Source organism: Castor canadensis, chromosome 3 (genome assembly GCF_047511655.1).
Source record: "Castor canadensis chromosome 3, mCasCan1.hap1v2, whole genome shotgun sequence".
Classification (NCBI taxonomy): domain Eukaryota; kingdom Metazoa; phylum Chordata; class Mammalia; order Rodentia; family Castoridae; genus Castor; species Castor canadensis.
In genome coordinates this window covers 54,713,328-54,730,843 of record NC_133388.1, presented here as the reverse complement: position 1 = coordinate 54,730,843, position 17,516 = coordinate 54,713,328, and the positions used below count along the sequence as shown (strand labels likewise).

At 37.0% G+C, this 17,516-nt stretch overlaps 1 protein-coding gene across 4 annotated transcripts in view; it reads right to left on the bottom strand.

The window, feature by feature from the left end:
• Positions 1-3,838: 3,838 nt before the first annotated feature.
• Map4k5 (mitogen-activated protein kinase kinase kinase kinase 5) overlaps positions 3,839-17,516 on the bottom strand; it is a 117,986-nt gene continuing 104,308 nt past the window's right edge. For all 4 annotated transcript variants that reach the window (XM_074068011.1, XM_074068010.1, XM_074068009.1 and 1 more), the window contains 2 exons: positions 15,491-15,546; positions 3,839-5,462 (listed from right to left, as the gene is read on the bottom strand). In XM_074068011.1, coding sequence (XP_073924112.1) covers positions 5,442-5,462; positions 15,491-15,546 — 77 coding nt within the window. In that variant the 3' untranslated portion in view covers positions 3,839-5,441. The remainder of the gene's footprint in view (positions 5,463-15,490; positions 15,547-17,516) is intronic.

The following is a 17,516-nucleotide window of genomic DNA, read 5'->3' as shown; positions in this document are numbered from 1 at the left end:
GCCAGCTTTTCCTTTGCTCCACCTCGGCATACCAGTCATAGATGAGGTGGCTGTCGGTCTGTCTTTGGACTGCAATTATTTCACTCTTTTGTCTATGTATCAGTATCATACTATCTTAACTATGATTACAGTTTATGCTAATTCTTGAAATCTGGTAGCTGAAGACTTCAAGATTGCCTTGACTATTCTTCACCCTTTGTCCTTAATTTGAGAATCTACTTGTCCACAAAATATCTCCTGCAGTCATACAAAATCCATTGACATATTTACTGTACCTAATTTTGTAATTCATTAGCAGGGCACACTCACCATTCATTCCAGTGTATTTTAATTTCTTTCAGTGATGTTTTGAGGAGATCTTGCATCTTTTATTAAATGCATGCATGCACATAAAGAATCATAGTGAAAAAAAGTGTGAAAAAAGCTAGACATCCACCAATCAATGAATGGATAAAGAAAATGTGACATATACACACAATGGAGTATTAGTCATAAACAATGAAATTATGTCATTTGCAGGAAAATGGATGGAACTGAAGATCATATTAAGTGAGGTAAACCAAGCTCAAAAAGCCAAATATTGCATGTTTTTGCTCACATGTGAAATCTAGAATCAAAATGGTGACGATGAGACTAACAATGAGACATGAGTGTAATAGGGGGACTGTCTTGGGAATTGGTGGTAGGAGGGAGAAAGAGTGTCCTGGGGGATAAAGAGGATCTAAGTACATTATCTGTCTATCAATCATCATCTTTCAATCATCTATCTATCTATCTATCAGAATGAAACCTAATAAATACTGTTGAAAAAGGGGGGAGGAGGGAATTAAGGGAATGTAATTCGGGAAGGGATTTGTTCAAACATTGCATACATCCATGGAATTATCACAATGAAACCTCCTTGTACTATCAATGAATGTATCAATAAAAAAAGAAAAAAGAATCAAATAATCCTGTGAACGTTTGTTACCAAAAAAGGCACTTCATCCCTTCCTTCTTAAAAACTTTTCATTTTAGCAGATTATTTTGTCTCCAAGTCACTTTAAGTTTTCTATTTAAAAAGGTTCTTGTAACTGAAACTTTGTATCTTTTGACCAGTATTTCCTGGACCTCACCCCTAGCTTCTGGTAACCACCATTTTACCTTACTATTTTGAGCCCTTTTTTAGATCCCACATGTGAGATCATGTGGCTGTTATCTTTCGGTGCCTTATCTTATTTACACCCCTCAGGTACATGCATGTTAGAAATGACAGGATTAAAAAAACAGTACACACACATATAGGTATATGTGTATATGTTCTGTGTGTTGCTGGGGATTGAACCTAGGGTCTCACACATGCTAGGCAAGCATCCTACCACTAAGCCACATGCCCAGCTGTCTTCTAATTTTTCTGGCAGTATTTGAGTTTGAACTCAGAGCTTTGCGCTTGCTAGACAGGCACACTACCACTTGAGCCATGTCCCCAGCACCTTTTTTGCTGTAGTTACTTTTTCAGAGAGGGTCTGTATTTTTGCCTAGGGCTGGCCTGGAGTGTGATCCTCCTATGTACTGGGAAAATAGGTGAGCACCAGCACACCTGGCTTGTTGGTTGCTAACTTTTTACCAGGGCGGGACCTGGACTGTGATCCTCCTGCTCTCTGGCTCATTAGTAGTGGGGATTACAGGTGTGAGCCACTGTGCCTGGCCCTCCTTACATAATTTCAATGTATGGTTAGCAAATGTTTTCATCCATTCTGAAAGTTATCCCTTTACTATTGATTTATTTCCTCTGTTGTGCAGAAGCTTTTTAGTTTGATGTAATCTTAATTTTTAAGTATTACCCATTGATTTTCCACTGTAGAAAATAAGGATTCAGGTAACTTTCCTACTCATATGGACACCATGTCCCCTCCCAACATAACTGTTGCAATTTTGATGAAAATAAATTCATTGTACATATTATTATGACATTCAACTACTGACTGTAGTTTACTTTTTCTTTTCTGTGAATTTTACATTTCAGCTACAAAGGATAATTCCATGGGAGCTCAAACTTAGCTCATATTCTCAGCTGTCTGTTTCAGAGCCTTCTCTGACACTTGTCTTTCAGGAGACAGTTTGAGGAGCTATCAAATAGCTTCTTGAGAGGACCTAGTGGGACTAAGTTCCCACTGTTTATATAGCAATGACCTGAAGAATTCACACTGTTGGGCACTGGTGGCTCATGCCTGTAATCCTGGCTACTCAAGAGGCAGAGATCAGGAAGATCATAGTTCAAAGTCACCCTGGGCTATCTTGAAAATACCCAACATAAGAAAAGGCTAGTGGAGTGGCTCAAGTGGTAACGCACCTGCCTAGCAAGCGTGAGGCCCTGAATTCAAACCCCAGTTCCACCACAAATAAAACAGAGAATGTACAATTATGTTGATTTCTCTCCCTTTTCCATTTTAGTATCACATGTCCCTAACTCCTACCTTTTGGAATCTCTAAAATAAACTTTCTTATTCATGTTCTTAGCTCAGGCTTTGTTTAGCACTTCTCATTGCTGGCTGTTTAATGCTTAAAGGCAATTATTAATCTTTCTAAAAAACTGTCTCCAGGATATTCTGATATGCGTCAATATATTCTACCTGGATTGGTGGTAATCTGCAGATGTCCCATCACCCTCATTTGGGGATTTCCCTTCATCTCTATCCTGTGCTGAAGCCCATTTTTCTGCATCTTATGTCTACATTGTTTGTTTTTTATCTTTATTTTTATGAAGCACATCCTCTCACAGCTTTTTAAGAAATGGTATATAGTAGATTTTTAAAGACATTATACGACTAAAACTGTCTTCATTTTACCCTTACCTTCAGTCAGACACAGATTCCGGTTAGAAATTTCTTTTATTAGTTTAAAAGCGTTGCTTCTGTTGGCATCTGAAGCTATCCTGATTCTTATTCCTTGGTGTGTGACCTCCCCTTTTTCCTGGTCTCTTTGACCCTGGTGTTCTTGAATTTTCATAGTGATGTTTTGCTGTCTTTTTCATTCACTGTGTTCTTTCAGTCTACTATATGATGTTCTTCAGTACTGGAAAATTTTCTTGAAATAGGCTATTTCTCTACTCTTTCTTTTTGGAATGTTGGGAATTTGGATGTTAGAGTTCCTGGGCCATTAGTTTCCCTAACTTTTATTTTCCAGTATTTCCATTTATTTCTCATTTTATTTTCTGAGAAATGTCCTCAGCTTCATATTCTAATCCTTTTAACTGAATTACTCATATTATCTTCCAAGACCTTTCTGTCTTCTAAAAGGTCAGATTAATAATTGCAGCATGTCTGACATTATTTTTTCCATTGCCATTCTGTTTCCTCTAAGAAATCTCCAACCCGACTTTTCTCTCATGTAGAGACTTTCCTTTGATTTCTTATAAATCAATTTTGTTTTCTCACTTTTAATAGCATAGTATTAAAAGACTAATTTTGCAAGCTCTGGATGCATGATATCAACTATTTTTTCCCCTCACTGGAGTGTTATCCAGCTGGGCAATTTACCCAGGAGGTCTCTGACACCAGGATCTTATTTAGGTCTTTTCACCTGCACTGGCCAGATTTCACAGAGAAGACTCTTCCAGTATTCTGTTAGGATGGCTGCCAGGATTCAGTGAGAAAAGAAGGGACATTGGTCTCCGTATCCAGCATGTGTATTTTCCCTGTTTTTAGGATAGTCCCTATCCTCATGTTGCCACATGTTGTCCCTAGTATCCCTCAGTCCAGAAGACCCATTTAAGATAACCCACAAAAACAGTGACATACTTACTGATATCAAATATAGCTAGCATATGTGCATTTTTGAAGGAAAAAATACTTTATAGTTCACTTATGTAATATTTTATTGTTTGCAAATTGCATAGTGAAAAGAATAGAGTCAGAAGACTCATGGTCTGCCTCAACCACAAACCTGCGTGAATTGAGTAAGTTGCTTAACTTTCCTAAACCCTTATTTCCTCATCTGGAAAATGGAGATGATAATACTTGCTTTACAGAACTGCTAAAGACTGAATGAGATAGCTACATGGTTTGCCTCTCAAGTAGCTAGTCAGAATAATTCTACAATTTGCTACTGCTAGCTCCTTGTTCATCATCTTAATGCGAACTGTTCTTAATAAAAGCATTAAGATGATAGGTACCAATGTAACACTTTAAATTTGAATACTATAATTATTATATTCAAAAATAAAACTAAAAAAAGAAAAACTAAAAAAAATGGCCCTATCCTTTCTTATTTGCAGAATACTGGTTTTAACAATACTTCTTTATATTATCCCATCAGGAAATCAATTTCATTTAAAGATTTTTTTTCTTAAACCTACTCAAATGAATACCTATATATGTGAAGACCCCAAGATTACATGTATAATTGTCTTACAGTTTTCCTCTGGCATAGTATATGTAAAATACATAACACGAGCAGTTAAACACTTTTCACCCTTACATTAGGGATGACAATATATATGAAGATTAATTTCTTATGTATTACCCCTAATGCAAAAAAATCACAGGTACATTATACTGCTTGTCAAGAACACATACACATGGTAGTCACACCTACATACACACACACCTCTTCTAAGAATACTTCAGCTGTCATCAGTATCTTTTGCATGACCCCTTACAACTATTTATAATTGAAAACACAAAACTCCCTTCTAAGGCAATCCTGCATGAAATTCTGTTATAAAATACTTTTGTTAAATGAAATTGCCTATCTGTTGAATTCTCACACAAACTGCTTTTAACCCTCCTCCAAGTACTACTCTGAAAAGGTAAACAAAATTTTTATACATTATAAAAAAATTTAAGCTGCTCTGCAACCTTCCTTTTCTAAAAGTTAGATACATTATACCACTCCAGCAAGAGATTAATAAATAAGGATTAAATATTCTATATTACAAAAACATACAGAATGGCCAATGAAAAGGGAAAGGCTTGTCTGATAATTTCTTTATCAAATTATGTTCATTAAGAAGGAATAAGATGTAGTATAAAATGATAGAATGGCCACTATATTTATCTGAAGATAATCACGAGTCATCTAAAAATACCATGGCACCCTTGTTACAAACATTATTTTAAAAAAAAAAGACTGTGTTTCCTGGAACTAGAAGACTATTCGTCTCATAGCTTTTATTAAGCAAACTTGATAAAACCACCACACAGTGGCAAGAGATAGACTAGCTGTTTCCAGCTACAGAAAATATTGAATCTACCCTAATGCACAGACCATTTGAGATATAACCCGTGATGGTTAAAGCAAATTATACTGCAGTCTGTATTGAATTTCCTTAAAACATTTTTGCTTTCAATGGAATATATTCATTTTCCTGTCATCTGACATCAGTTTCTGTTGCTTAGTAACTATTTTCGTGTCCAGCCAAGATGTAGAGATTGCTGTGTGCAGTTGGATTTTCTGTTGGCCTACTTTCCAAAACGACGACCCTGCAAAGAAACCAAAACAAAGACTTGTTTAAGAGTAAAAACAGGTTTCATGATTCAAATGCCAACATTAAAACCAATAGAGTATCTCTGTTTACAGTCTTATAAAATCAAATAAAGATCACAGACACACAAATTTATTATTATATTTTATAACTTAACAGCACAACTGAATAATTGACGAATGTAAACTACTGAAATGTTTTGGGATAGTCTCTTCATTATACTTCAACTAAAAACAAATTTCCTTATGCATATATAGATATAATAATGCTTCAAGAATTTACACTGATTCCAAGATGGTGGCTAGAGGGAGGAAGCAGAAAGCGAGCCTCCTATAGTGAAATCTTGGAGAGATGCCGGAGACACACTTTGCAGGCATAATCACTGAGAAGAGGCATAACTTTGACCCCTCCACACCTCCAGCCGGCGCAGAGAATCTCCACTTCACGTTAAACGGAGAAACAAGGAGGGCCCCGGGCCACCAGTCTCAGGCGCCCAGATGGCTTGGGAAGACGCAGACCAGGTGAGCTTCACAGTACCGGTACTCCCACAGACAAGCCTGGGCCAGAGCAGCATAGCCCCCTAGACAGACTGACATCCACCCGGGAAAAAAGAGAAACTGAGTAATAAGCAATAAGAACGATAAAGACATCTGGGAAAGAGGGTGGGGCGCCCTGAGCGCTGAAGATTGGGGGAAGGAAATCCTTCCTGGGACTGTAAATAAAAAAGCCGGTCTGCCCAGAGAGGCTCTAGCAGGAGCAGGGGCGTGCACCCAGCAACCAGGAGCAGGAAAGCTTGTGAGAGTGGCGGAGGGAGGAAAACTCCACAGGAGAGGAAGGAAGACCCACTTCCCACGTGAACTGTAAACAAACATGGCGGCTGGCAGGAGCAGCAGCATGGTCCAGTAATCAGGAGCAGGAAAGCTTGTGAAAGTGGCGGTGGGAGGAAAACTGCACAGGAGAGGGGGGAAGACCCACCTCCCACATGAACTGTAAATAAACACGCAGGCCTGAGAACACGGGTGCAGTGTCACCTTTCCCAGTGTGCTTCCAAAGGGGAAAGCTTGTAGCAGAGGCTCATGTACAGGAGAAATCTGAGCAAACAAAGCCTGCAGGGCCAGGTGAGTGCTAAGCTCACCCCTGAGATCTGCATAAATAACGCCTCCAGCAACAGCAGGCTGACAGCAGCGGGCAGGCAAGCCACAGCCACAGATACCATTCTCAGAACTGTCTCCAGATTCTTTTTCTTTTTCTTTGTCTCCCTACCTTTGATGAGAGAACAACTGAATTACACCTGCATGCTGAAAAACTTACTGAAACAGTATTGCATTTGAACTTGGGACACTTGGTGGGGTTTTTTTTTGTGCGTGTGTGTGTAGTTTTGTTCTACTTTATGCGTCCCCTTTGATGAGAAACTACAGAATAACATCTGAGGCACCATCTCCAGGACTGGAGACTGAGACGGACACCCAAATTATTAAGACTGAAATTTCACTGCATTTGAACTTGGAGGTTTTTTGGTTTTTTAAAATTTTCTATTTTTTCATTTTATTTTAATACATTTTTATATATAGATTTTACTTTCATTTACTTATTTATTTTTATTCTTATCTTTATTTTATTTTTGATAATCAATCCTCTCTCTCTCTAATGTCTGTTCAGCTTACTGTCTGATTAGTACACTAAAGCTCCCTGTTTATACCTTTGAAACTTTCTTGTCTGATACCTTGGTCTGTTTTCTCCCTCCAGTCTGTGTATTTGTTTTTCCCATTTCTTTAACTTCTTGCTTTCCATCTCAGCTCACCCTTCCATTCTAAATATCACCATTGATATTATTACAAGCTAGAAAATACTTAATTGCACACAGTACAGGGACAGTAACAACACCAAAGACAATGACGGGAAGACAGAAAAAAACAGGGAAACCAGTTTCCCCATAGCAAAAAATTAGTACAGGAACCAGAGGGGAATGAAGAAAATGGATACTCAGATCCAGACTCCAACAAAATGAAGATAAACTATGCCAAAGGACCCAATGAAGCCCACAAGAATAATTTAAAAGAAGACATACTACAGGTACTCAATGAGAATTTTATAGAGATGATACTGGATAGGGTCAACCAAAATGTACAGGAGACACTCAAGAAATTCCAAGACAACAAAAATAGAGAATTTGAAAAAGCAAAAGAAGAAATAAAGGAAACCATAGAAGCACTGTATAAACACCAAAGTGAAAGAGAGAACACGATGAATAAACAGATAAATGAACTCAGGACAAAAATAGACAACATTAAAGAGGAAACCATCCAGGATATGGAAAACCTCAGAAAAAAGAACAAAACCAAACTGCAAAACCAAATGGAAGGCCAATCCAGCAGAATAGAACAAACAGAAGACAGAATCTCAGAACTTGAAGATGAAATGGTAACTAAAGGAAAAACTGAAGAACTATTAATTAAACAACTCAAGACCTGTGAAAAGAAAATGCAAGAACTCACTGACTTCATCAATAGACCAAACTTGAGAATCATGGGCATCGAAGAAGGAGAAGAGGTGCAAGCAAAAGGAATGCGTAATATATTTAACAAAATAATAACAGAAAATTTCCCAAATCTAGACAAAGATATTCCCATACAGATGCAAGAGGCCTCCAGGACACCAAACAGACCAAATCAAAACAGAACTACCCCACGACATATCATCATTAAAACAATAAGTTCAGAAACTCAGGAAAGAATATTAAAGGCTGTAAGAGAGAAAAAACAAGTAACATACAAAGGTAAACCCATCAAAATCACAGCAGACTTCTCAACAGAAACATTAAAAGCAAGAAGAGCATGGGGTGAGATCTTCCGGGCACTGAATGAAAATAACTTCAACCCTAGGATACTCTACCCAGCACAAGTATCATTCAAAATAGATGGAGCAATAAAAGTCTTCCATGATAAGCAGAAACTAAAACAATATGTGACCACAAAGCCACCACTACAAAAGATTCTGCAAGGGATTCTGCACACAGAAAGTGAAACCCAACTTAACCATGAAAAGACAGGCAGCACCAAACCACAGGAAAAGAAAAAGCAAGACAGTAGAGAGTAACCTCAACTTAGGTATACACAATCAAACCTTCAAACATCTAAGACAAGTAAATGACAGGAATCATCACATACCTATCAGTACTAACGCTTAATGTTAATGGACTTAATTCACCCATCAAAAGGCACCGCTTGACGAAATGGATTAAAAAGGAAGATCCAACAATTTGTTGCTTACAGGAGACCCATCTCACTGACAGAAATAAGCATAGGCTTAGGATGAAAGGCTGGAAGAAGATTTATCAAGCCAATGGCCCCCAAAAACAGGCAGGAGTAGCAATACTTATCTCTGACAAAGTAGACTTCAAACCTACATTGATCAAACGAGATAAAGAAGGATATTCCATACTAATAAAAGGGGAAATAGACCAAAAGGAAATAATAATTATCAACCTCTATGCACCCAATGTCAAGGCACCCAATTTCAAACATACCTGGAAGACCTAAAAGCATATATAAATGCCAACACAGTGGTTGTGGGAGACTTTAACACCCCATTATCATCAATAGATAGGTCATCCAAACAAAAAATCAATAAAGAAATCCTAGATTGAAAATATGCAATAGATCAAATGCACCTAGTTGATATCTACAGAACATTTCATACAACTTCTACACAATATACATTCTTCTCAGCAGCCCATGCAATCTTCTCCAAAATAGATCATATCCTAGGGCACAAAACAAGTCTCAGAAAATACAAGAAAACAGAAATTATACCGTGCATACTATCTGATCACAATGCAGTAAAAGTAGAACTCAACAACAAAAGTAAGGACAAAAAACATGCAAACGGCTGGAAACTAAGTAACTCATTACTTAATGAACAATGGATCATCGATGAAATAAAAGAGGAAATTAAAAGGTTCCTGGAGGTCAATGAAAATGAAAACAACCTACCGGAACCTATGGGACACAGCTAAGGCAGTCCTGAGAGGAAAGTTTATAGCCATGAGTGCATAGATTAAAAAGACTGAAAGATCCCAAATCAATGACCTAATGATACATCTCAAACTCCTAGAAAAACAAGAACAAGCAAATCCCAAAACAAATAGAAGGAGAGAAATAATAAAAATAAGAGCTGAAATCAACGAAATAGAAACCAAAAAAACCATACAAAGAATTAATGAAACAAAAAGTTGGTTCTTTGAAAAAATAAACAAGATCGATAGATCCCTGGCAAACCTGAGTAAAATGAGGAGAGAAAAAACCCAAGTTAGTAGAATCAGGAATGCAAAAGGGGAGATGACAACAAACACCATGGAAGTCCAGGAAATCATCAGAGACTACTTTCAGAACCTATATTCAAATAAATTTGAAAATCTTGAAGAAATGGACAAATTTCTAGATACATATGATCATCCAAAACTGAACCAAGAGGAAATTAAATCACCTGAATAGATCTATAACACAAAATGAAACTGAAGCAGCAATCAAGAGTATCCCCAAAAAGAAAAGTCCAGGACCTGATGGATTCTCTGCTGAATTCTATCAGACTTTTAAAGAAGAACTGATACCAACCCTCCTTAAACTGTTCCACGAAATAGAAAGGGAAGGAAAACTGCAAAACACATTTTATGAAGCCAGTATTACACTTATCCCAAAACCAGGCAAAGACACCTCCAAAAAGGAGAACTATAGGCCAATCTCCTTAATGAACATTGACGCAAAAATCCTCAACAAAATAATGGCAAACCGAATTCAACAACACATCAAAAAGATTATTCACCACGACCAAGTAGGCTTCAACCCAGGGATGCAGGGATGGTTCAACATACGAAAATCAATAAACGTAATAAACCACATTAACAGAAGCAAAGACAAAAACCACTTGATCATCTCAATAGATGCAGAAAAAGCCTTTGATAAGATCCAACACCATTTCATGATAAAAGCTCTAAGAAAACTAGGAATAGAAGGAAAGTACCTCAACATTATAAAAGCTATATAAGACAAACCTACAGCCAGCATTATACTTAATGGAGAAAACTGAAACCATTCCCTCTAAAATCAGGAACCAGACAAGGATGCCCACTATCTCCACTCCTATTCAACATAGTACTGGAATTCCTAGCCAGAGCAATTAGGCAAGAAGAAGGAATAAAAGGAATACAAATAGGTAAAGAAACTGTCAAAATATCCCTATTTGCAGACGACATGATCCTATACCTTAAAGACCCAAAAAACTCTACTCAGAAGTTTCTAGACATCATCCATAGCTACAGCAAGGTAGCAGGATATAAAATCAACATAGAAAAATCATTAGCATTTCTATACACTAACAATGAGCAAACGGAAAAAGAATGTATGAAAACAATTCCATTTACAATAGCCTCAAAAAAACTCAAATACCTAGGTGTAAACCTAACAAAAGATGTGAAAGACCTCTACAAGGAAGACCTCTGAAAAAAGAGATTGAGGAAGACTGTAGAAAGTGGAGAGATATCCCATGCTCATGGATTGGTAGAATCAACATAGTAAAAATGTCGATACTCCCAAAAGTAATCTACATCTTTAATGCAATTCCCATCAAAATTCCAATGACATTCATTAAAGAGATCGAAAAATCTACCGTGAAATTTATTTATTTATTTATTTATTTTATTATTCATATGTGCATACAAGGCTTGATTCATTTCTCCCCCCTGCCCCCACACCTACCTTACCACCCACTCCACCCTCTCCCTCTCCCCCCCACCCCCTCAATACCCAGCAGAAACTATTTTGCCCTTATTTCTAATTTTGTTGTAGAGAGAGTATAAGCAATAACAGGAAGGGACAAGGGTTTTTGCTGGTTGAGCTAAGGATAGCTATACAGGGTATTGACTCGCATTGATTTCCTGTGCATGGGTGTTACCTTCTAGGTTAATTCTTTTTGATCTAACCTTTTCTCTAGTACCTGTTCCCCTTTTCCTATTGGCCTCAGTTGCATTTAAGGTATCTGCTTTAGTTTCTCTGTGTTAAGGGCAACAAATGCTAGCTAATTTTTTAGGTGTCTTACCTATCCTCACCCCTCCCTTGTGTGCTCTCGCTTTTATCATGTGCTCATAGTCTAATCCCATTGTTGTGTTTGCCCTTGATCCAATGTCCACATATGAGGGAGAACATATGATTTTTGGTCTTTTGGGCCAGGCTAACCTCACTCAGAATGATGTTCTCCAATTCCATCCATTTACCAGCGAATGATAACATTTCGTTCTTCTTCATGGCTGTATAAAATTCCATTGTGTATAGATACCACATTTTCTTAATCCATTCGTCAGTGGTGGGGCATCTTGGCTGTTTCCATAACTTGGCTATTGTGAATAGTGCCGCAATAAACATGGGTGTGCAGGTGCCTCTGGAGTAACCTGTGTCACAGTCTTTTGGGTATATCCCCAAGAGTCTACCGTGAAATTTATATGGAAACACAGGAAGCCACGAATAGCCAAGGCAATACTCAGTCAAAAGAACAATGCAGGAGGTATCACAATACCTGACTTCAAATTATATTACAAAGCAATAACAATAAAAACAGCATGGTACTGGCACAAAAACAGACATGAAGACCAGTGGAACAGAATAGAGGACCCAGATATGAAGCCACACAACTATAACCAACTTGTCTTTGACAAAGGAGCTAAAAATATATGATGGAGAAATAGCAGCCTCTTCAACAAAAACTGCTGGGAAAACTGGTTAGCAGTCTGCAAAAAACTGAAACTAGATCCATGTATATCACCCTATACCAATACTAACTCAAAATGGATCAAGGATCTTAATATCAGACCACAAACTCTAAAGTTGATACAGGAAAGAGTAGGAAATACCCTGGAGTTATTAGGTATAGGCAAGAACTTTCTCAATGAAACCCCATCAGCACAGCAACTAAGAGATAGCATAGATAAATGGGACCTCACAAAACTAAAAAGCTTCTGTTCATCAAAAGAAATGGTCTCTAAACTGAAGAGAACACCCACAGAGTGGGAGAAAATGTTTTCCAGCTATACATCAGACAAAGGACTGAGAACCAGAATATATAGGGAACTTAAAAAACTAAATTCTCCCAAAACTAATGAACCAATAAAGAAATGGGCAAGTGAACTAAACAGAACTTTCTCAAAAGAAGAAATTCAAATGGCCAAAAAACACATGAAAAAATGCCCACCATCTCTAGCAATAAAGGAAATGCAAATTAAAACCACACTAAGATTTCACCTCACCCGTGTTAGAATAGCCATCAGTAGCAACACCACAAACAACAGGTGTTGGCGAGGATGCGGGGAAAAAGGAACCCTCTTACACTGTTGGTGGGAATGTAAACTAGTACAACCACTCTGGAAAAAAATTTGGAGGCTACTTAAAAAGCTAGACATTAATCTAACATTTGATCCAGCAATACCACTCTTGGGGATATACCCAAAAGACTGTGACACAGGTTACTCCAGAGGCACCTGCACATCCATGTTTATTGCAGCACTATTCACAATAGCCAAGTTATGGAAACAGCCAAGATGCCCCACCACTGACGAATGGATTAAGAAAATGTGCTATCTATACACAATGGAATTTTATGCAGCCATGAAGAAGAACGAAATGTTATCATTCGCTGGTAATTGGATGGAATTGGAGAACATCATTCTGAGTGAGGTTAGCCTGGCCCAAAAGACCAAAAATCATATGTTCTCCCTCATATGTGGTCATTAGATCAAGGGCAAACACAACAAGGGGATTGGACTATGAGCACATGATAAAAGCAAGAGCACACAAGGGAGGGGTGAGGATAGGTAAGACACCTAAAAAATTAGTTAGCATTTGTTGCCCTTAATGCAGAGAAACTAAAACAGATACCTTAAAAGCAACTAAGGCCAATAGGAAAAGGGGAGCAGGAACTAGAGAAAAGGTTAGATCAAAAAGAATTAACCTAGAAGGTAACACCCATGCACAGGAAATCAATGCGAGTCAACTCCCTGTATAGCTATCCTTATCTCAACCAGCAAAAACCCTTGTTCCTTCCTATTATTGCTTATACTCTCTCTACAACAAAATTAGAAATAAGGGCAAAATAGTTTCTGCTGGGTATTGAGGGGGTAGGGGGGAGAGGGAGGTGGTGGAGTGGGTGGTAAGGGAGTGGTGGGGACAGGGGGGAGAAATGACCCAAGCCTTGTATGCACATATGAATTAAAAAAAAAAAAGAAATAAATCTAACAACCTTAAAAGAAAAAAAAAAAAAGGATTTACATTAACAAGATGAGGGTGGAAGAAGGGCTGAGACAATAAAACAGAACCCTATGAGATACTCTTCCAAGTTGTTCTTCAAGGTATTTGAACATTAATAGTTTAAAAGGTATGAAATGGGATCTTTCATCTTCTTTTTCCATGGAACAAAATAGGGAAGTCAATAAAAGGACTGATGCAAAGAAAAAAATCAGTGAGGTGCCATACCATAACATGTGAATTGTAGGGAGGAGGGGCTCAATAACAATATAAAAAAATAGTAAGCTCACACAGAGAAGAGAGTATAAAGAGGGGATGGGAGGAGATATTGCACACATGTATTTTTCTAGTGCATGAATTTCCTACAATTAGCATGTTATCTCTTTTATAATGAAAGAAATAAAATACACTTTATAAACTATGCTTTACAGAAAAGTAGAGGGGGAATATACCTATAATGTAACAGCCTAGAGTTAATCACTATTAATATTTTGACATACTTAGGGCTTTTTTCTCCTAGACAAAAATATGTGTATTTAAACAATAAAATGTTGGTTAAGCTATATATCTTGATATCAAGAAGATGCCCAAGTTACAAGATAAGCAGAATAAGGGAATGGTCTGAAAGAAGCAGTCTAGAGTAAACAGAGTAGTGAGACAATACAGACAATGAAGGGAATGGTCATGACACAGACTCTGGGTGAAGTAGACAGAGTCAAACAAGTAAACTGGTAGATTAGTGTCTAATACCAACCTCTATCAAGCAGAATTCTCTTGTGCTGTATCTCATTACAGTGCTGCTTGCACCAGGACCACTGGATAATCCATAATTGCCAGCCCTTCCTGTGTAAATAAAGAGCCTCCCATTCCAGTTTGAGAGTCATTTACCAGATGGTCCTCAAATTCGTTCTTGTTTTTCTGTTTAGATTTTTTTATTTTTTTGCTGGACTGCTTACTAGGTTGCCATGCTTTGTGGGCTTACCTTTTGTATTCACTAAGGTACTCACTGCTGTCCCCAATAATCTTTTACAAAACTCTCTTTCAAAACATTTATGGAAGCACACCACCGCTGTCCTGCTTCCCCTTCTCCAAGCAATATTTAAGCAATGATAGTGTGAACCTGAACCAGCTGTCCTTAATCTATGCTTCAACAATACTACAATAGCCAATTTTGTTGCAGTAACAACTTTTGGTGAGAAAATAGAAATGGGTATTTTATTTGTTATAGAGGTAAACAATATAGACTTTGGAGAACAAAAGTTATCAAGTTTTTTTTCTCATAAGATAACACAGTTTTGGGACTTATAAAATTTTGTTCCCCAAAAGTCTACATAATTCCTTGTAATTCGATTGAGCTCAGAAACTGAGTTGAACATTTTCTGACATAAAGGCAAGTATCAGGAGGTACATATTCATAGTAACTGACAGAAAACAATACACCAGGAAAACATGATGAAAATAAAAGGGTTGAAATATCTGTCAAGTTTCCAGGAACACAAACACCTATATTTACAGCTTTTGTCTTGCCTGAGTATAACTATCTCTGAAATAATGATTCTAACACTAAAAAAAAAAAGACTATAAACTGATTAAAATATTATTCACTCTCTCGATAAAGATACAGAGAAATTTCTCTTAAGTTGATGAGTCCTCTAAGAACTTGTTGAAATACAATCATAGGCTGATGGTGTAATTAAGAGTATAATCTTTGCATAATTAAATTAATATAAACTATTACCTGTCTGAGCCCAATAAGCGGAAAACTCTTGTTTCGTCTGAAATCTCCTGGGTAACCTATGAAAGAAAATACCTATCAGTAACACCTTAGCTCCATATTTCCTAAATAACAATTTAAAAATCATTTAGCTAGAGCAATTCTTAGACAGAATGAATAATTTTTGACACTCCTCAAATGAAATAAATTTCAGTAAATTTTTTTTTTGACTTCCTATTAGAGAAATGGACCAATATTTATGGAATATCAGGTATGGGTCGGATACTTTCCTCAGAGGAACCCTGTGTGCCACACATTATAATCCTCATATTATTGAAAAAGAATCTAAGGCTCATATAAGTAACCTGCTTAAGGTCATGTGGGGCCTAAAGTGTGAGACTGGAAGCAACCCTTAATGGAAATGGAATAGCAGTTGGTACATTCTATATTTTTCCTTAGTGGTTCCCTAGTTGATAAAGGCCTGGTTGTAAACATGGGAGTCAGCTTATTAATGTGTTTTTCATTCTTTTTTTTGGTACCGCTCCATTTTACATTCCTCATCCTATCATTTGTTTTGTGGAATTTATTCCCAAATATACTACCTACAGTTGGGTTCTTATCTTAGGGCAGCTTTTGAGATACCCAAACTAAGACAGTGTGGATTTTATAAAATAAGTATAAACGTAGTCTGTTAACAAAGAGTTTGCATTTTAGCTAGGAAGACAGAATTAATAAATGTGAATCAGAAAACAAGTTAGGTTTATATTATATAGACTTAATGTTCACAATATTAATTTCAGAGATTTTTCCAATCATGTGGACTGCAGTGGCTGAATATTACTTTAGGAAAGAGATTAAGATTTGAGTTAGAACTAAGTCAAATGATGAGAACACAGGCAGAGAGACAGATGTAAGCAAGATGTGTTAAAGTAAGTAGGTAGACAGTTGGAGGTGAGGGTCAGGAGTAGAGCACTTGACTAGCGTGTGTGAGGCCCTAGCTTCCATCCCCAACACCATAAAAATAGGATTTTCTATTTGGTATGGTGAGAAACAGGCTATCTTCTACAGATTTCTGATCATAGGAATGACATAATGAAAACAGCATTTAAGGACAATTAACCTTATGGCAGTACGTAGGACTGTACTGTAGGCTTCATCAAATGCATGGACATGGTGATATGGATCAGTAACTAGATAAACTGTCAAACAAACATTTCTCCTGGAGGTAGAGATATTGATTCATATATGAATAAGAGTGAGGATAAAACTAAAGGTAAATTTGAATAGAAGGTTCTGAATGTCAATGTAAGTCCACAAATTTGAGAATCCATGGTATAGAAAAATTACACAAATGTCTCTGTTAGAGCAGGCTTCATTCCTCAAAGTGGGAGCCAAATCTCATCTCTGCATGAAATGTATCCTGATTATCTCAGCTAGAAATGATTTTTGGAGAACTTTTAAATCCAGGCTCTGCCACATAACTAGACACATAACTGGTCACTTAATCACTTTGTACTTATAAAAAATGGAATATGAACAGTATGTATCCCATTGGACTATTCTGACCCATAAATGAGCTAATCTTTATAAAGTGCCTGAAATATAATAGGTATGATAAATTATTTACAAAATAGTACATCATCAATGCAGTTGGTACTTGATATTTACTAAAAATTAATTTCCTTAAGATTTTTAGTCCTGTGATCTATACACATCAATTTATCATTTAAAATACAATATTGTAAAAGCAGGTACATATTTTATAGATTATGGTATATGCTCATTAAATTTAGAAGTTTAGTAAGGTCAGTAACCATGCTTACAAATTAGAGGAATCAAACTGTGTAAATGTATTTTGTAATTCCTTGTGGTTACTGAGCATTTAAAAATACAATACAAAATTGAACATATTTGAAGAGAAAATACTGGTTTCTTTGTGCTCCTAATTCATAGCATTAAAGGCATTAAACATGGCAATGCAGATACAGAGAGGAAATGCCTAAAATGAACACTTCAACATCTAAAATCTTTAGTGGCAGCTGGTGGATGC